Below are 20,642 nucleotides of genomic sequence, written 5' to 3' on the forward strand. Positions count from 1 at the left end.
AGCCTTGATGTACTTACTCCTTTCCCAATTTGGAACCTGTCTATTGTTCCATGTCCGGTTCTAACTGTTGCTTCTTGACCTGCATACAGATTTCTCAGGAGGCAGGTAAGATGGTCTGGTATTCCCATCTCTTTAATAATTTTCCACAGTTTGTTGTGATCCACACAGTCAAAGGTTTTACTGTAGTCAATGAAGCAGAAGTAGATGTTTTTCTGAAATTCTCTTGCAACTGAATACCTTTCTTTGCTCAGTGCCTGTAAAAATAAGCACTCAGTAAATAGAGAAGTAAGGTTTGAAGTCATAAATTACAACCAAGGTGATAGAGAAAGAAAATATTACTTCAGAAATGATCATTCAGATGTTTGAAGCTAAAGTTCCAGTGATAAATATTTCAGAAAGGTTTCCAGTTGTAAATGGTAAGTCAGGTGTTAGGGAAAGGCTTCTAGTCACAAATCATAAGTTAAGGTGATATGGTTTCTTGTCAAAACATACTCAGGTGATGGAGAAAAAAGATGTCCAGTCAAAAGGGCAGCAAAGTTGATAGAGGGAAAGTTTGCCAGTTGTGAACAATAACTCAGATGATAAAGATTTCCTGTCAAAAGTGTTAACTCAGGTGATAGAGACCAAAGATCTCCAAGCATAAATGATAATGTGATCGAGACCAAAACTTTTCCAGTAATAACAACTCAAGTGGTGGGCCAGTTTCCACTCACGGTGATAGCCCGAGTGCTAGAGAAAGCAGGTTCCTGTCATAAATGTGAAGGCAGGGATAGATGAAAAGGGTATTCAATCATGAATGAAAATCTGATGGTGGGAAAGGTCTCCTGTTATAAACTGTGATGTGGACCTTGGGTAAAGAGAGGTTTTCAGCTGCGAATGATAATCCAGGTCATGAAAAAAAAGTTTCCCAATCACAAATGATTACTCAAATGATTAGAGAAAGAAGGATTTCCAGTCATAAGTGATAACTCAGGTGATTAAAAAGAAGGTGCCAGTCATAAATGAAAACTTAGAGGTTTTTTAGATGTAAATGGTATCTCAGTAATAGATAAGGAAGGCTTCCATCATAAGTAATTATTCAGGTAATGGAGAACAAAGATTTCCTGTCATAAATCATAAATCAGTTTATAAAAAATAAGGTTTCTAGCCATAAATGATAACTCAGAGTGTTTCTAGTCACTAATGATAACTCAGCAGATAAGAAACAAAGTTTCTAGTCATAAATTTTACCTAAAAGAGATACTTACAAATAAGGAATACCCAGTGGGGTCGCACAGAGTCGGACACGACTGAAACGACTTAGCAGCAGCAGCAGCAGCAGTCACAAATAATAACCATGGTCACAGAAAAAAGTATTTCCATCATAAATGATAATCAAGATATAGAAAAACAATCCCACTCATAAATAGAATTTTAAGGGAATGACAGAGGATGAGATGGTTGGATGGCATCACCGACTCGATGGACATGAGTTTGAGTAAGCTCCAGGAGCTGGTAATAGACAGGGAGGCCTGGCGTGCTGCAGTCCATGGGGTTGCAAAGAGTCGGACATGACTGAGCGGCTGAACTGGACTGAACTGAACTGATAAGGTCATGAAGACGTTTCCCAGTATTACATGATGACTCAGCAGACAGAGAAAGAGGCTTCATGTCATAAATGAAAAGTGAAGTGGTAGAGAAGGGAAAACCCCAGTCATGAAGGATAAAACACACTAGACAAAGATGGTGACACAGAGGATTCCCAGGCACAAAGGATAAATCAGGTAACAGAAAAGGGAGATTTCCAGCTACAAATGATAACTCAGGTGAGCGAGAAAAATTGTCATAAATGATGATTCAGAAAATAGAGAAAGAGGATTTCCAGTCATAAATGGTAACCGTCAACAGCAAGAGACAGAAAAAATTTGGTACTTTTAATTGATTATGCAAGTGATAAAGAACGATTCAAGTCATAAAAGATAAATCATGTGATAGAGTGTTTCCAGTTATAAATAATAACTCAGATGATACAGAAATCTATCAGGTGAGAGAAGATGAAAGCTTTTCAATCAAAAATTGTAACTCAGGTGATAGGGAAGAACACTCCCAGTTTTAGGCTATAATTCACAGGCTGGAAAAGAGGGTTTCGAGTCACAAATGAGAATTTACAGAGAAAGGCTTCCAGTCATAAGTAATCATTCAGGTGATACAGAAAGAGGGTTTCTAGTCAAAAAAGAGAACTGAGGTGACAGAGAAAAAGGTTTTCTAGTCATAAATAAGGTGAAAAAAAAGGTTTCCAATAATTAATGATTCAGTTGACAAAGAAAAAGTGTTTCACTCATAAATCATAAGTCAGTTGAGAGAAGGAAGTTTCCCAGGCCTAAATGTTTTCAGGTGATAAACAAGGTGGCTTGTCATAAGTTATGGAGAAAGAAGATTGTTCGGTCATAAATGGTCACTCAGGAGAGAAAAAAATTCAATCATGAATGGTAACTAGTCAATAGAGAAAGAAGGCTTCTAGTCATAAATGGTAACCAATATTATAAAAAGTCTTTCACCATAAACAATAACTTGTGTCACAGAAAAAGACTTTTTGTCACAAAGGCAACAGGGGTCATGGAAAAGGAAATGTTCTGGCCTTGTGTCATGACTCAGGTGACAGGACAACAGATGTCCTGTGGTAAAGGAGGGTTCACGTGCCAGAGGAAGCAGGGAACAGTCACAAATGACAACTCAGGCAGCAAAACTGAAGTTGCTGCTTAAAACTAGTAAAAGAGGAAAGTTTGCAGCCAGGAATGGTTACTCAGGTGATGATGAAAGATGGCTTCCAGTCCTAAGTGACAACACCGGGGGTAGAAAGAGAAGATTCAGTCACAAATGCTAAGTTGGGAGTCGCATAAATACGGTTTCCAATCCTAAGCGGTAACTCCAGGGACTCAGAGCAAACTTCCAGTTGCAAGTGGTCACCCAGGTAACATAAAATGATTCCAGTCATAAAACCCAAGTTGGGTGACGCGGAAAGAAGTTTCCTGGTCGTAAATCATAACTCAGGTGGTCTAGAAGGAAGCTCGCCCATCACAGAGGCACACTGGGTGACGGAGGTTGTTTGCAGCCACAAACAGCCCAGGTGATACACAAAGAAAAGTTTCCTTCGCCTCTGAAGTGATGATTCTCTGGAAGAGAAAACAGGTTTCATGTGTGAATGACGTCAGGGGACTGAGGAAGGAGGTTTGCAGTCAGCAATAATGACTCGGGTGACTGGGGGGACGTCGTCTTGTCCTAACTTATGACTTAGGACAGAGGAGATAGGTTTCCAACAACAGAGCAGTGTCCTTGGCAGGATGACCCGGAGGGTGAGGTGACGGGCACTGCAAGGGTGACTGCCACGGTCACACCACGGGGAAAAGGAGAAAGGCTTCCAAGAACAGTGCGAACTCAGATTATAGACAAAGAAGTTTTCAGGAACAAAGGATAACCCATGTTAGAGAAAAAGAAGGCTTCCAGCCAGAATAGATAGGTCCAGACATACAGAAATAAGGTTTCCATCCATAAATGACAGTTTGGGGGGAGAGAGAAGGTTCCAGCCCTGAATGACACACAGTGACAGACTACAAAATGTTTCCAGTTCTGGACGGTAAGGAATTTGAGTCAGAAATCAGAACTCAGGGGATGGAAAATCCACCTCCCCATCCGAAAGGACGCTTCAGCTGTGGAGAGGGGCTGCTATGGTGACAGAAGCCACCTCTCTGGGGGCAGCCCCTTCGCTGGGGCGAAGAAGCTGCCAGGCAGGAACCACAGCCTCCGCAGAAGGACCCCCAGGTTCGGGGGGCCGGGGGGCCAAGCCGCGGTTGTCGGCTCACTCCTGGGGCCTTTCCGCCCTGCGTCACCTCCGCACCGGGCAGAGGGGCTGTGGCCATGGAGACCGCAGCTCAGCACGTGCTTGCTCCGTGGCGTGACCGCGACACTCACCCTTGCGGTCCCATCACCTCGTCCTCTGGGTCATCCTGCCAAGGGTGGTCTGCTCTGTCTGGCCGTGTCCTCAGCCTCTCTTGCAGATGCCCCTGCCCGCGGAGGGGTCAGACCTGAGGTCTATACCCCGGGCGGGGGACTCAGCAGAGGCCGGGCCGGCAGCACCATGCCCCATGGGCGTCCCAGGGTGGCTCTCTGCCCCCTCACCCGCCCAGGAGCCTACCCCCGCGGGGGGACAGCGTGCCCCCATCCTGAACCCAGGGCTCAGACAAGGGCGTCTCGGTTCAGCCATGGCCCAGAAAGTGCCCACAAGGGCTAGTGCCTGCCTCCGGTTGGGGGCCCGGGTACGACCCCTCCTCCTACCAGGCCCAGCCTCCACCCCCGACCCAGGGTGAGCTGGCACCCGAGGAGGTGGTCAGAACACCCACGCCCCCACCCCTGCCCGGCACACACGCATGCTCAAGACGTCCCCTGGGCCTGGACGCAGGCAGCTGGTGTGTGTGGGCGCAGGGTTTACGGGGCCTGGGCAGGGACGCAGGCGAGGCCGGCTGCCTCTGCTGACCACTCTTCCCTCTACCCCAAGGCCCCTCCTGTCCATCCCGCAGAGCAGCGCTGCCCCCTGGTGCCCGTGGGCAGCAGCATCAGACACCCCCACACTCTGGGGAAGGGCCTGGGGGACCGACCACCCTCAAGATTCTGGTGCAGGCCTCGCTGTCCCGCCCCCACCACCCGCCCCCAGCCCTCTCAGGGCTTCAGTGGCCCGGTGCAGGGACCACCCCTCAGATTCTGGTGCAGGCCTCGCCCGCCGGCCCCCAGCCCTCTCGGGGCTTCTCCCCGGGCTGCCCCCTCGCTCGTCTGTCTGCCCTTCTGCACAGCCCCACTCTGGGCACCCCCTCCTCCCCAGACCCTCTCATCCCATCCGGACACTGGGCTCCTCAGCAGCAACCGCGGAGCATGGGGCGCCCCCCTGCCCTGACCCGTGCCCACAGACCTCCCTTCTCACCCTATTTCAGGGTCTTGAGGAACCCACAGAGCCGGACCCTGGCCCCCAAGGCCGCGCTCGCTCTAGTCCTGGACCTGACCGGAGCCAAGGCTGGCTGATGGCCCAGGGGTGGACCCCGGGTCCCCACCCCAGCCCGGCTCCGACCCCCGGCCTCCCCAGGCTGCAGAGCCATGTGCAGACAGCACACCTCCACCCCACAGTGTAAGACAGGCTAAAGTTACGTCATCGTGTGAGTGACTTAAAACTCAAAGCATTTGAGAGGGTTAAGAAAATCAAAATGAGAAAATTTTGGGAAAAAAATTTTTAATATTTAAAAAGTTTTAAGACAAAAGGTAACATATTCTTTTAAAAATGTTTTATAAAACAGTGATATGAAATTTATTTTAGCATGAGATAAAAGCAAAACAAGTTTCTGTGGAATACACCAATTATCGGCCAGTTCGTTTTACATCTGTTATTGGGAATCTTCATTTTAGCCGTGACTGACGTCCTTCAACAAATGAATCACTGGGAAGCATCGCCGTGAGGCTGGCCACGCTGGTCACCAGGCCCCACGTCAGCTGCCCCTCCCCGACAAGCAGAGTGTATCTGCTACCAAGAAGAGCACCAGCCCTAAAATTTTTCTCTTGATTTCTGTAACAGTGAACAGGTTCTTATTCATCACACAGGCTCCAGAACGTGTGTACTGAACAGGACAAGCTCACAGCAGGAAGCAAATGCGGCCTCGTCTTGAGCAATGGGTAGTTTTTTTTTAATGCTATGATTACATTTTTCTTTAAGGCAATGTAATTTCTGTTTTGTTTCTATAAAACTTACATTAATCATCTTTTTAAATGAAACATCAGCATTTTGGGTCCAATCAACCAGAAGCAGGATAGAATCAGGACATCTAGACAGTTCTCTTAGACACTGAGCTCAGATGATCATCTTTCAAAACAGACAAAACAGGCTGTTTTGTCTTCGAACATGCAGTTAAAGTACGTAAACGCAATACACTTCTTGAGCAACACTGTGTAAGCACAACACGCTTCTTGAACCACACCGGCCTGCAGGTCTCAGCCGTGGCCTCAGATATCCTGGGGCAGCTGCTGCAGTGAGGAAGAGACGGCGCCTTCCCGCTGTGTGCTCGCCGAGGACAGACGGAGCGCAGCTCACACGCACGGCGAGAGCTTTTTTCTCTCCTCAAACTGCTTGTCCACGGCCAGAGCCAGGGCCTGGAGGAAGCCCTCAACGGTGACGCTGGGCGCCTGCAAATACACGGCACCGTGGCGGCCCTTGCCCTCGGGGTGGGGGTGGCCTGGCAGCACCCACCTCCAGGGCACACGTGCCCTGAGGAGGCAGGTAGGGCCTGGGCATGAGCGTCCACATGCCAGCGAGGTGAGCAGACACACGCCAGCCCTCCTCTGCCCCCGGGAGGCAGGTGGGACTCTCCTCAAGGCCAGCCTTGCGGGCAGAGCAGGCGGCAGGGGCCCAGGGCCCAGGCACTCACCTGGATGTACAGCGCATGAGCCAGAAAAGGGAGCTTCCTCAGGACGCGGCCGCTCAGGCCCTCACTCTTCCTGTGAACATGACCACACTGGGTGCCCACTCCACACGGACTGGGGTGCATTTCGGGACGAGTCCCCGATCTCTCCCCAGAGCCCCTCGGACGGTGGGCAGTCTGTCTCCCCAGTCCTCAGCTACCACTCCAGGAGGGGCAGGGTCCTGACACCACCCATGGCCTTGGCCAGAGCACCGTGAGGTGGGTACAGGCCAGCTCACACCTCTGAATTCTTGCACAAGTCTGCACTGCTCCCCTCTGCCCCACCTTGACCACTCCTACTAACTCTCTCCAAAGCCCCGCCAGCGTGTCTGGCACCTGGCATCTGCCATACAGCCCCCTGAGGCCCTCACACAGCGCATGTGGCCTCCCTGACCTCTCTGCTGTTGCTGCTAAGTCGCTTCAGTCATGTCCGGCTCTGTGTGACACCACAGACGGTGGCCCACCAGGCTCCCCCGTCCCTGGTATTTTCCAGGCAAGAACACTGGAGTGGGGTGCCATTGCCTTCTCCAATGCATGAAAGTGAAAAGTGAAAGTGAAGTCGCTCAGTCGTGTCCGACTCTGTGCGACCCCATGCACTGCAGCCTGCAGGCTCCTCCCCGTCCATGGGATTTTCCAGGCAAGAGTACTGGAGTGGGGTGCCATTGCCTTCTCCACCTGACCTCTCTAGTTTACCCAAATTCTAACCGTCTTCGGAGGCTCTGCTTTACCTCCCAGCTCCCTCCCGCCTCCCTCGGTCCCTGGGGCCACCCGAGCACTTGCCGGCGGCGCTACCAGCCTGGGCTCGGGGCAGCTGTGCCGGTGATTCCCACGTGGTTCATGGCTCTCAGCACCCAGGCAGCGGGATCAAACAGTCCTTCCCACAGCACCAAGGCCAGGGCCCTGACTGTTTAACTGTCCACTCTGCTCATCAAAGAAAAAGCCTCCACTTTACTTTCTTGGCCATTTGTAAAAACTTAGCAAACATTGCTTAGAACCCATCGATGCTGCAGAGAGCCTTCATCTGAAAGCCTGCCTGTGCTAGCACAGTGCTCTGCCTGCTGCTGTGGGCACGTGTGGGAGGGCACTAGCCTCCACCCTCCCACCCAGGAGCCCAGGGTTGGGGAGGCCGGAGGGCATCTGCTGTGGGTGAGATGCCCTGGGATTCAGCCCCCGCCACCCAACCCACATCACCACCTTGGCTGCTACAGGCAATTACAACCCCTGTGACCAAAGGGAAAAGTGAGGTCACCCTTAGAATGGGAGAGAATACTTGCAAATGAAGCAAGTGACAAGGGATTAAATCTCCAAAACATACAAGCAGCTCATGCAGCTCAATATCAAAAAGCAAACAGCCCAATCCCAAAATGAGTGGAAGATCTAAACAGACATTTCTCCAAAGAAGACGTACAGATGGCAAACAGACACATGGAAAGAGGCTCAACATCACTAATCATTACAGAAATACAATCAAAACTACAGTAAGGTATCACCTCACACTGGTCAGAACAGTGATCATCAAAACGTCTACAAGCAATAAATGCTGGAAAGGGTGTGGAGAAAAGGGAACCTTCCTACACTCTTGGCGGGAACGCAAACTGACGCAGCCGCTACGGAGAACAGTGCGGAGGTTCCTTAACACCCTAAAAATAGAGCTGCCATATGACCCAGCGATCCCACTCCCGGCAAACATCCTGAGAAAACAAAAATTCAAAACACACATGTACCTCTATGTTCACAGCAACACTACGCACAACAGCCAAGACATAGAAACAACCTAGATGTCCACTGGTCCATGAATGGCTAAAGAAGATGCGGTATATACACACAGAGGGATACTACCCACAGTAAAAAAGAATGGAACAATGCCATTTGCGACCATATGGATGGACCTGGAGATTATCATACCAAGCGAACCAAGACGGACAGAGAAAGACAAATGTCACATGATATCACTTATACATGGAATCTAAAAAATTATACAGATAAACTTACTTACAAAACAGAAACTGACTCAGATTTAGGAAACAAATCTCTGGTTACCAGAGGGGTACGGGGGGGAGGGATGAATTGAGAGACTGGGACTAACATGCTGCTGTTCAGTCGCTCGGTCGCGTCTGCCCCTCTGCGACCCCACAGGCTGCAGCACGCCAGGCTGCCCCATCCTCCACCACCCCCGGAGTCCGCGCACTCATGTCCACTGGGTCGGTGATGCCATCCAACTATGTCATCCTCTGCCGCCCCCTTCTCTTTCTGCTTTCAGTCTTCCCCAGCATCAGGGTCTTTTCCAATGAGTCAGCCCTTCAACTCTGGATAACATACAAGCTACTATACATAAAATAGGTGACTGATAAGAATCTACTGTGGGGCATAGGGAACTCTACTCAGTACTCTGTAATGACCTATAAAAAAGAACCTAAAGGAGTAGATATCTGTATGTATAACTGAGTCACTTTGCTCTACACTTTGCTACACAATATTTATTGCAAATCAACTATATTCCAAAAAAATTTTTAAAAAGAAAAAGTGAGGTCAGTACACACCTTGAAATTTCACTCAGAAGGAGACTCAGCTTGGACACGTTGTTTTCAATGAAGCCAATCATCTCCAGTTCACGGAGGGTCAGCAGCTGCTGGCGAGGGTATATGATCTGACACTGCGGGGACAGAGGACGGGGCAGCAAAAGCATCAGGTCAGTGATTTCTCCCTGAGCTCAACCTGCAGACCCAACAGTGTTCAATGAAAGACAGTGGGTGCAGGCTGAGACACCTCCTTCCACACAGGAACCAGACACTGTAAGTTATGCCAGCAAATCAAGAACACACAGAAAGCTAATGTGTTCTTAGGGAAGCGAGAGAAAACTCAAGGCACCCTCATCAGCTCTTCCAGGCAGGAGAGGTAGATCTTGAAGATGGCCGCTGCAGACGGCGGCCCGATGTACTGCCTGATGTCAGCCCTGTCCACGAAGGCCACGTCGATCCTCTCTGTGATGTTGGAGGTGGTCAGGATCACCACGTTGGGGTGCCTGTGGGCAGAGGTTGGGCCCAGTCACTCTGGGCCACAGGGACTCGACCATCCCTGTCCTGACATACGCAGTATGAGGACAGACCGGCGCCAGGGCCCAGGCGTTCAGCTGGCTTCCCGCCCTGTGCCCACTCCCCTGCGAGGCCTTCTGAGGCCCTGCTTCTTGCGCTCCGCCTGACCCTCACTCCTGCCAGGTCCTAACCCTAACCCAGCTGGACCGCTCCCTGCCCCCTTCACCATGGTGAAGCCCTCACTCTGTTCAGCGTCCCTGTGCCCCAGCACCGACACTCCCCGGCCTGGGCACGGCCACACCCGCCTGTCACACAGCTCTCACTGCCCCGACAGCCACAGCACCGAGCTGCATGATTCACCCTGGGGACTAGCAGCTCTCCCCTCCGGCTCCCAAACTCCCCAGAGAGGCCCTGTCATCCAGTCTGCTCACCCGCGGGGCCGGCACGGAGCAGGCGGGGGCACCCTGGGAAGCACACCGCCCAGCCTGCTGGCCTCGAGTCCCGGGTCGAGGCAGGGTTGCCTCGGGCCCACAGGCAGCACACAGACCACTGGAGCTTTGTGGCCGGGGAGCACCTGGAGGGCTGCCCCCCACCGACCCCTATACTCTGACCATAGGTAGCCAGTCCTCTGCAGGGTGAGCAGGGATAAGACAGGTGAGGGGGGCACATGAGGCCCAGGAGTCTGGGCAGAGGCTGGAGAGCATGGACTGCGCACAAGGCCCCCACACATGGCTGGGAGCCATGTGCCAGGATTGGGCTTTTCACAAATGGTCACCAGAGCGGGCCTGAATCGTGTGAGGCAAGGAAGGTGAGAGAGACTGCAGAGACAAGTCTGCACTCCTCCCAGAGCGACAGGACGGGGGTCAGGGAGACCCCCTTTTCTGAGCAGTGGGTACCTTCTCCCCATACTAAAGCTTTGCTGTGCATTTTTAACACTTCAGTAATGTAAAATGTGCCTATTTCTAAAACGCTTATGTAGCACACGCTGCTTCAAACAGAGGAGAGAGAACCCACACCCAGTGCCAGACGCATTCTGAGCTGGAAAAGCTGGGGGTAAGGCCGGGGGTGTGCGTGTGCAGTGGTACCTTTTAATCTGATCGATTTGGGTCAAGACGGCATTGACTACACGGATGGCATCTGAAGGCTCAGTGCCTGCCCTGCATGCGTTACGGGCGGCGGTCAGGCTTTCCACCTGTGGGCACAGAGCGATGGGGTGGTCAGCTGAGTGGACGCAGGGGCCACGTGGACACTGCACCAAAGGCCTGGTGAGGGCCCCCGGGGCTAGGACGGCAGGCCACAGCCTGTGGAGGCTGGACAAGCATGGGGCTGGTGGTGCCGGCAACACGAAAGGTCACCCAGTCCTGCGCTTCCTCCGGTCACAGGTGTGACGTCTGAACACACCCACCTCATCGATCAGCACGAACACCAGAGCATCCTTGTCGTCAATCAAGTCCTGAATCTTCTGGAACATCCTAGTCACCAGCTTCCCGCTCTGCAAACCAACACTCCTCATCACCAACGTCACTCTCCAAGCTGCCTGGTGCCTGCGTGCACTCCACCGTCTCCGCCTGGCTGCGCTCTGACCCCGGGTGGCCCCGAAGCCCACCGTCTCCTGACAGCCCCTCGGAAAACTCCCTCAGAGAAGTCAGGTCTGCAGGGAACCCAGAGGCCCTCCCTCCTGGCGTCATGGGCCAGGGCCACACTCACACCTCGGCCCCTGCTTTCCCACCTTTCCCTCCCCAGCGGTCCTCACGACAAGGATCGGCTGGGTCTCGGGTGCAAATCGGCCAGGCGCACCTCCTACAGGCCCTTGTCCCAACCCACCATCTGCCAGGGGGACCGTCTGACACGGGGCCTGCAGCAGAGCCTTCCAGAGCTGAGGGGCACCTGTGACGTCACCTGGCCTGAGTGCCTCAGTTCACAGCTGGAGAACAAGGCTCAAGCTGAGGGTGTGGTCCCGTCAGAATGTGACACCCTCCCCCCTCAGGTAACACTGAGTGCCCTGTGGCCCAGCCCAGCTCTGCAGGTGACAAGCAGAGGGTCCTCTCAGGCCTCAGGTGGTGTCCAGGTTATCACTAAGCTCTGGAACTTTCCTCTGACCACACAGTCAGCCCCTGTTCACGTTCCCATTTCATCTATTTCTCTCCTAAAGCTTTTGGAGGAAAAAGTTTGCCTAATCTACTGGACAAGTTTTCAACTGCATGGAGGACAATCCAGAGAACTGGAATTAGTATAAACACTTACCTCTGAAAACCACTTAGAAAAGAGGCTGTGGCTGTTTATTTCAATTAACTGGCCATATCGGTACCTAAGATGGTTTAAAAAAAGAGAGCAATCGTTACAAGTCAGTCCCACAACATCCCTGGTGGCAACCACCTCTGTCTCTATAATGCAACACTGCTCAAGTGCACAGCAGGCTGAGAATGACTACTCTGTTACTACTGACCCAGGATGAGGTACCTGCAAACTGCATACTAATAGTTATGAACAATCTAACAAGCTGTGCCAACATCAGTAGTTCTAGTTGGAGCAAACTAAGTGTCTCAAACTGAATGGTATCTTCATTTGAATTAAAGCAAGAAAAAACAGTGCTAAGATGGCAGAGTAGAAGGACGTGTGCTCTTCTCCTGCGAGAACTCCAAAATTGCAACTCGCTGCTGAAGAACCATCAACAGGAGAATGTTGGATCCCACCAAAAAAAGATACCCCACGTCTAAGGGCAAAGGAGAAGCCCCAACAAGATGGTAGGAGGGGCAAAAATCACATTTGGAATCAAACCCCATACCTGCCAGAGATGCTCAGACGGCGCAAATAAAATCTTGTGCGCACAGGATCCAGGGACCCCCCAGAGACGGAGCCAGACCTGCCTGTGAGTGTCTGAGTGTCTACTGCAGAGGCACAGGGAGGGTGTCAGCAGTGGCCTGCCCTGGGGACAGGGGCTCTGGCTGCAGCAGACCTGGGAGGCACAGCTTGTGGCATAAGTCCTCTTGGAGGAGACTGCCATTATCTCCATCACAGAGCCACCAAGCCCACAACCCATAAACTGCAGAACAATTATACCAAAGACGTTCTCACACTGTTATGAAACTTCTAGGACCCACAACATATTCACCAACCTGGGGATCTGGCAAAGGGACTGACTGAGAACCCCCAGGGGATTTGACTTCGGAGGCCAGTGGGATTTGAATACAGAACGTCCACAGGTGGGGAAACAGACTCTTGGCGGGCACAAACAAAACCTTGTGTGCACCAGGACCCAGGAGGAAGGAGCAGGGACCCCACCAGAGACTGAGCCAGACCTGCCTGTGAGGGCAAGAGATGGGGATACCAGACCACCTTACCTATCTCCCGAGAAATCTGTATGCAGGTCAAGAAGCAAGCTAGAACTGGACATGAAACAATGAACTGGTTCCAAATTGGGCAAGGAGTATGTCCAGGCTGTATATTGTCACCTTGCTTACTCAACTTATATGCCGAATATATCATGTGAAATGCCAGACTGGATGAAGCACAAACTGGAATCAAGATTGCAGGGAGAAACATCAATAACCTCAGAGGGCAGGTGACACCACCCTTACAGCAGAAAGTGAAGAGGAACCAAAGAGCCTCTTGATGAAAGTGAAAAAGGAGAGTGAAAAAGTTGGCTTAAAACCCAACATTCAAAAAACGAAGATCACGGCATCAGGTCCCATCACTTCATGGCAAACAGACGGGGAAACAATGGAAACAGTGACAGACTTCATTTCCCTGGGCTCCAAAATCATTGAGGACAGTGACTGCAGCCATGAAATTAAAAGATGTTTGCTCCTCAGAAGAAAAGCTATGACCAACCTAGACAGAGACATTATTTTGCTGACAAAGGTCCATCCAGTCAAACAATGGTTTTTCCAGTAGTCATGCATGGATGTGAGAGTTGGATCATAAAGAAAGCTGAGCACCAAAGAATTGATGCTTTTGAACTGTGGTCTTAGAGAAGACTCTTAAGAGTCCCTTGGACTGCAAGGAGGTCAGACCAGTCAATCCTAAAGGAAATCAGTCCTGAATATTCATTGGAAGGACTGATGCTGAAGCTGAAGCTCCAATACTTTGGCCACCTGATGTGAAGAACTGACTCACTAGAAAAGGCCCTGATGCTGGGAAAGATTCAAGGCAGAAGAAGGGGACAACAGTTGGATGGCATCACCAACTCAAAGGACAGGAGTTTGAGCAAGCGCTGAGAGTTGGTGATGGAGGGAAGCCTGGTGTGCTGCAATCCATGGGGTCTCAAAGAGTCGGACATGATTGAGTGACTGAACTGAACTGAAGAATACTTAATACTTTTTTGGTTGTTTAGTCATTCAGTCGTGTCTGACTCTGCGACCCCATGGACTGTAGCCCACCAGGCTCCTCTGTTCATGGAATTCCCCAGGCAAGAATACTGGAGTGGGTTAACATTTCCTTTTCCAATAGTTAATACAACTAGTTAAACACAATTAATTCTTTTTTTTTTTAATTTTTATTTTTTTAAATAAATCTATTTATTTTAGTTGGGGGCTAATTACTTTACAATATTGTAATAGTTTTTGCCATACATTGACATGAATCAGCCATGGGTTTATATGTGTTCCACAATTAATTCTTAATTCTGCTTTTAGTCTACTTATAATTTATATTTCTATGTTCAAAAATCATCACCTGTATTATCATGGCAAACAAATCAAAACACAAGCATCAAAAGTCTTTTGGCCACAGTTGAACATTTTTTTCTCCTTCCACAAAACCCTAAGGAATGTGAGAATTTGTTTTCCAGCACAAAATCACTTCCCTCAAACCTGGAGCCCTGGAAAGCTCAAAGGGAACCTGGACACACACTGTCTGAAATCCAGCACTAATACCCCATCTACCATGGAATCAGCAAGGGCTCTGGATGCACTTAGTTCTGATTAAAATCAAACAGGAAACAGCCAGCAGAGAAGCCAACTCCCAGATCCTTTTTACAGTTTCTTTCATGTTGAGAGTCCACAGAAGAAAAATAATTACTTTAAAAAGTGTCACTGACTTTTCAGTTGAAAAACATCATTTAGTAATTTTGTTTACAAAGGAGGAGAAGGGGGAGATAGACAATCTAGTGAATATAGATTGGGTTGAATATTAAACAAAATTAATCATAAAGCATTTTGACTATTAAGTAAAGTGAACTTTACTTAATAAAGCAAAAAGGCTTGCTAAGGCTTCTTGCCACAGAATAAATACCAATTTCCAGATCTTTGTACTGGAAAACATCACATTTCTTGTAATAACACCTTCACTTTCCGGCGTTTCAGGAAACTGCCTTCAGAGATTATCAAACACAGATGTGTTTCACTATGTCAAGACAAAGGCCAAGATACTGAGCATAAAACAAAGGGCTGAAATAGAGCAACTTCCCTACTTTTAAGACAGTTTTGAAAAGAAAACAGATTTAAAAGTAAATCTCACAGGATTTCCTCTTCTGAAGTCACACTAGGCTAAAAGGGTGATTTACCTTCTGCCTTAACCAACTAAAAAACTAGACAAAATAGTGAAACAATGTCTGTGAAGGGCGCCAGACAACAGAATCGGGGACTGTAACCCGGGAAATGGGCAAGGGGCAAGTGCGACGGCCCTGATCTCCTGCCTGGAGTGATCTCCCCCTGGAGGGGACCCAAGAGGAGAGGCCAGGGTACTGAGCTGAGGAGACAAGAGGCTAGAGTTCAAGGAGCTGAGGTGTCTGGAGGCTACAGAGCAGGGTTCCAGAGAGGAGGGAGATACGCAGGAATGAAGCCCGGCGACTGTCTTGGGGCACGCAGTGTGTGAGGAGGGAAACCCCAGCGCTAGAGCCCGGGAGTGCTCGAGACCCCAGGGCCAAGGGGTGAGAGTACTCGCTGCTCATTCAGGGGCTCAACTGAGACCCCAGAAGGGGCTCTCCTGAGGGTGAAGTCTAGACCACACTGAGACCACTCTTGAAAAAGCTTAAGAACAGACCTCAAAAGGATCACACCAAACACAAGTACCCAAACCCCTGTCAGAATAAAGGCCAGCAGTCATTAAAGACAAACAAGAGAATCCAGTCACTTCAAATCACTACGTCCACATTCAACAATTACCCAGCACGCCGAGAAGCGGGAACATGTGACCTGCAACCAAATCCAAATGATGAGGATGGAATTGGTAGACAGAGCTTACAAGCATAAACAGAACTGAACAATCTTCAGACAAGAAAATCACTCTCAGAGATGGAAATTTCACTGAACAGAAGTAAAAGCAGATAAGATACTGCAGAAAACTATCCAAAATGAAACTCAGAAAATTTTTAAAACTTGAGAAAAGATAAAAGAGCACGAGTGGCCTGGGGGACAGCATGAGACAGTCTAACATGTAGATGAACGGACCTCCACAAACGGGGGCAGAGCAGGGGAATTGGTTGAAGAGGTGATGGCCAAATATTCTCCAAGTGTAGTGAAACCGTAAATCTCTAAATGGACCAAACTCAGGAAGCGGCAGACAAACCCAGCACTAGGCTTGGACATTCCTCCCAGGAAGGGACAGGACAGCAGACAGATGGTCAGCACAGACGTCACGCAACCGTCGGACAGTCGACCCAACACGAGCAGAGACGCGCTCTTCTAAGTGTACACAGGGCGGTCACCATGAGAGATCCCGTGCTGGTCAAAGTGAGTCTCAGCACATTTAAGAAGACTGGAATCAGAGCTCAAGACTATATGACTACAGAAGGATTCGTAAATTACACTGAGACACCTACTATTCATGAGAGATGATTTAAAAATAGAAGCAGCTCCTCCCGGCATTACAGCTGAAAACAGAGCAAACCCACTTCTGCAGCTCTCCTCTCTCGAATTACCAAAGTTACCTGCTCGAGAGTCTAATGGTCAATTTCTGGGCTAAAGCTTTACACAGGGACGTTTTTCCAGTTCCTGGAGGACCTGTAACAAAATGCAAACAAATAAGTTTTTAAGTTAGTGCTGTAACAGGTTTCTTGAAACAGTAGTTGCATTATTCACAGGATATAATATAAGGAACAGACTGTAATGCTATAAATGTTATCATCACAAGAATGGCATAAGTTACTGAGAAAACTGTTAACAGCGTAAACGCTAGAAAACATCACCAGGAGCTACCCGGCCTGTAATCCACTCGGTTCTTCTTCCGTCTTCACTGAAACCCTCCCTGTCCCTACATGTCTTCTATGAAACCCACTGATGATGAAAATCCACCTTTCAAATGCCAAACAGACCTTTCCTGATAACCATCAGGACCTCAAGGCACTGATGTTTGCTGTTTCTGAAGCCCGCGGCACCAGTATCTTTCACTCCAGCTCCTCACACGTGGGCCCAAACCCCAAGCTACACAGGGAGAGCGGTCGGGCAAGGCCTGTGCCCTGTGTGTCCCTCAGCACGGCTTCTTACAGGAACTCTGAGGACACTGATGTGGGAGCACAAACGTATCCAGTAGAAAATGATGATGTTCAATTCTGACCTTCTGCGTTTTCCGTAATTCAGAAGTAAACATATAACCAATTCTAACTGGAAATACTGTATTGCACTAAGTAAAACACCTTGTGACTAACTTCTCTGACTCTAGTATTAAGAAAATTTGCCAAGACATTCTAAAGACACTGTTTTCATAAAACTGAACACAAGCCTACAATCTTCATTGTTTAAAGAAGCTAATTACTCTTTTAATTATAGCTCTCACCTCACTGTAATTTGGGCTTTCTCTCGATTCTTTTTCTCTCCTGCGATACCAGCAATAACAACAACAAAAAAACCCCCAGTATTCTCTTCCGAGAACTAGACAGAGCTCTGTGAAGTGTGGGCTTTTGCAGTTTATTACCCATCAAGAGAAGCTCCAAGGATACTATGAAGAAATACAAGGGGATTGCTATCCTGAGAAGCCCATAACCAGTGGGGAAATAAAGCAGATATTTGGAAAGCTGAATAACAGCATAAAAAGTCACAAGGAATCATCAGGTGGCTGCCCTATGAAGGGTCAAATAACCAAAGCCCAGAGAGCATGCACATGACTGGCTTCACAGAGGAGGACATTCTGGGACAACTGGCTCCACAAGGAAGAAGGAGCTATAACTCTTCGCAGGACAAAGGCAGGAAGGAAAGCCTGACTCCACGCAGTTTTCTTTTGTCAAAAGAAACCAAAACGCTTACCGTGAAGCAGCACCACCCGGTTCCAGGTGATGAGGTTGCTGTCGACATTCTTGTCTGAAAACAGTAAAGCTGTCATCACATAGTCAAGGAGCTGTGTGAAGAAAGGAAAGACAGAAATGACGTCCTTGGCAGAGCAAAGGTTCAGCTGAATGTGCCCTGAATGAGCAGAGGGAAGGAGAGTCTTCAAAGCCTGCCAGACATACTCAGGCTTTCACCTCAGGTGTCTTAAAATCTAAGAGGACAAGTGCTGGGTGTGACTGTTACAAGGATAAAAGTAAACTCAAAGATCACTTATTTACAATGCAAACAACACACGAAACAACTGAGGCTTATACCAAGGAAGTGAGCTCCTTCCTCTGGGACACAGCAGTGGACAAGCTGTGTTTGCTGCAAGAATAGCCGGGGCTCTGGGGTCCCCGTGGCTCCTAGGGGAGCAGGGGTGGGTGATGGGGGTGGTGGGGACAGACTTCTAGCGTCCTCCCCTCCCCCATCTGTGTGCAGAAGGACTCTTCCCCTCGAAGGGGGTTCAGACATGGTGGTACTCACTCAGATTGCCCACCTGCTCTGCCCCTTGGCACTGCCTTCTCAGCCCACAGGTTCCTAAGAGTGTGACCCAGTGCAACTGGGTTCACCCTCTGAACCCTCCCCCTTCTCCCGAGGGGAACTCCCCCAGAGTACAGCTCCACCCAGAGCAAACCCAGAGCAAGCCTGGGTGTCTGCCCAGGACAGAAGACAGACACCCAGGGCATGCGTTGCTGGCAAGCAGCACTCCTAGAAGCCCATGTGACGTAAGAGGCGCTAGAGAGAACACAATGATGATTCACTTGAAATACGGAAGCCTTTCAGGAAAAAGCACAACTCACATGAGATTTGACTTCCATGTCATACACCAGGCTGTCCCAAAGCCCATGGAATTCAGCTGAGAGAACAAAACAAAACCAAATGTTAGGAAAGCAAGCCTTGCATCTACTGGTTAGGTCCACCGTGAGCCGCTGATATCCTCAACTGCTCCAGATGCAGCAAGCTACAATTCTGGTTGCACAGAAGCTAAACTTTCAAAGTCATTTGTAAGTTAAAGATGTTGAATAACTGGTAGTCACATGTGACTTTGGGTAGATAATGAACCTTCTGTGGATCTACGCTTAGACACAAGCACTGACCCTGAACTCACCACTCTCCCCACAGGCCACACTCTGGCAGGGCCAAGTAGCAGGTGTACTCTAGCTGTTAAGACGTCAGGCCTAACCTGGATTCGACATGGGATTCAGCCTGCTAGATCCCATTGGCACAGAGAAGGTAGGAGGAAGGAGTGGTCCAGCAAGACCAACCAACTGGGCAGGAAAGGAGAGCAGCAGCGTAATCCTCAGTTAGCATTGTCTTTGAGAGACCCATCCAAGTAGTCTCATACTGGAAATTTCTACTTTTCCCTCTTGTGATATACAACAGACACACAATATCTCCAGAGCCTGAGGTGTGCGCTGTCTTCCGCCCTCCCGTTCTAGGCGAGCGCCACCTACTGTTACTGTCACAGATACCTGCAGGCAGAACCCAGTGATTCGCCGCAACAATGTTTTCTGTCTCTTCCTCCAGATTCTCACTGCTGGGGCCTTCCTCATTCAGCTGGAAGATGTGAAGTGCAACATTGCACGCGCTCAAATCAATGGGCTGTGATGAGAAAGAAAATCAAATAAGTCTACACAACACACTATCAAAACAGCAATTGCATGTTCTCGGGCCACGGGTTAACTGTTTCTTAGCTCTGAGAATTAAGTTACCTGTGGATCTTTAGCCTTTAACTCCGTGTCAACAATAGACACAGACTGCACATTTCTGGTGAGAAAAGGCTCGTCAAACTCAGACCACGTGTAATCACCAAACACAATATTATGCCTGTTGAGTAGCTTTCTAACACTCAGCTTTACATCCTCTTTTTTTGCAGTGCTAGGAACACAAAACACATAAAATCAGATCTGAGTTTAAAAAAACAACATTTTAAGAAAGAGCGGTTAAAAACAAAACAGATTATAGTGGGGAAAATGCACCCATGGAGAGGGCTGGCGGGAGGGCTTGCCTGGGAGTGATCCTGTACCGACTAGGGGCTGGCAGTAACTGCAGGCTGTGTGACCCAGGGAAGCTGCCCAAGGACTCTGCCCAGGCCCCTCAGAGGCAGGGGGTGAAGGCAGAGTCGGTGCCACCTGGGCTGCTGGTCACCAAGCTGTAACTGCTGCCGAGGTGCCAGCCCCACAGCTGGGAAACAGCAGCAAGTCGGGGGCGGCATGGGGGGGGGGATGAAACGCCCACAGCTGGGGGCCCCAAAGGAGTTTCCTGGGCTGGGGTCCACCCTCAGCCCCTGCCCCCGCGCTCGCTGCCTCCCCGAGGGCCCAGGCCCTCCAGCGGCCCCTCTGGCCCCTGGACCCGCCGCCGCCAGCACCTCCGGGGCCCGCTCACCGCCCATCATCCCGAGGGCCTGGCCGGAGAGAGGGGATGGTGGGCGAGGGTGAGGGCGCAGGGGCGCTTCCCAAAACTCAGAGTCCCCGGGGCCGGCTTCGCCGGGCTCGGCGGGGCTTGAGACCGGCGTCCGGCTGGTCCCGGGAGGCGATGGGCCGACCCTGTCAGGGCGGGTCTGCTCGGGGCGGGGCGGGGCAGGGTCCCGTCAGGTCGGACGCGGCCAGGGTCGGGCCGAGGCCGGGCTCACCTGCCGCTCCGTTGGTGCACCTCCACGTGGACCGTGGGCGCCTCGGCCACGCAGGGCAACGCCTGCTTCAGGTCTCCCACAGCTTCGTCCATGGCAGCGCCGCCGCTGGGAGCCGCGGGGAGCGGGCCGCCCCGTCGCCGCCGCCGCCTCGCGCAGCGCCCCGCCACCTCAGCGGCCTGAGCCCTCAGGCGGCGCCCCGCGCGCTTCAAACCTGCCGCGCGCGGCGCCCCGCCCCCTGACCCGGAAGCGCCGGCGAGCGGGT

At 50.4% G+C, this 20,642-nt stretch overlaps 1 protein-coding gene across 4 annotated transcripts; it reads right to left on the bottom strand.

Moving 5' to 3' along the window:
* Positions 1-5,237: 5,237 nt before the first annotated feature.
* Positions 5,238-20,593, bottom strand: TRIP13 (thyroid hormone receptor interactor 13). Of its 4 annotated transcripts, XR_014062797.1 has the most exons (14): positions 20,381-20,593; positions 19,461-19,626; positions 19,221-19,350; positions 18,549-18,604; positions 17,686-17,776; positions 16,374-16,446; positions 11,750-11,813; positions 10,911-10,997; positions 10,591-10,697; positions 9,342-9,495; positions 9,014-9,126; positions 7,254-7,394; positions 6,441-6,510; positions 5,238-6,198 (listed from the first exon to the last, which is right to left on the bottom strand). XR_014062797.1 is itself a non-coding variant. In XM_081522270.1 (13 exons), the coding sequence occupies exons 1-13, from the start codon at positions 20,470-20,472 to the stop codon at positions 6,103-6,105; spliced, it is 1,299 nt and encodes a 432-aa protein (XP_081378396.1). In that variant the 5' UTR covers positions 20,473-20,593; the 3' UTR covers positions 5,238-6,102. The 4 variants fall into 4 exon arrangements, 2 of the variants coding, with proteins under 2 accessions (XP_081378396.1, XP_081378397.1); XR_014062798.1 differs by lacking the exon at positions 10,911-10,997; XM_081522270.1 differs by lacking the exon at positions 7,254-7,394.
* Positions 20,594-20,642: the final 49 nt, after the last annotated feature.

The sequence above is a fragment of the Giraffa tippelskirchi genome, chromosome 8 (genome assembly GCF_054371585.1).
Source record: "Giraffa tippelskirchi isolate mGirTip1 chromosome 8, T2T-mGirTip1v1.2.pri, whole genome shotgun sequence".
In the NCBI taxonomy this organism is placed as follows: domain Eukaryota; kingdom Metazoa; phylum Chordata; class Mammalia; order Artiodactyla; family Giraffidae; genus Giraffa; species Giraffa tippelskirchi.

Bases quoted from the DNA above. Each gene is read 5' to 3' on its own strand.
- TRIP13 (XM_081522270.1), bottom strand. From the start codon at position 20,472: ATGGACGAAGCTGTGGGAGACCTGAAGCAGGCGTTGCCCTGCGTGGCC. The intron at 16,447-17,685 runs GTAAGCGTTTTG...ATTTTGTTACAG, and splicing joins CCGGGTGGTGCTGCTTCACG to GTCCTCCAGGAACTGGAAAA. The intron at 10,998-11,749 runs GTAAGTGTTTAT...GTTGGTTTGCAG, and splicing joins TTTCTAAGTGGTTTTCAGAG to AGCGGGAAGCTGGTGACTAG.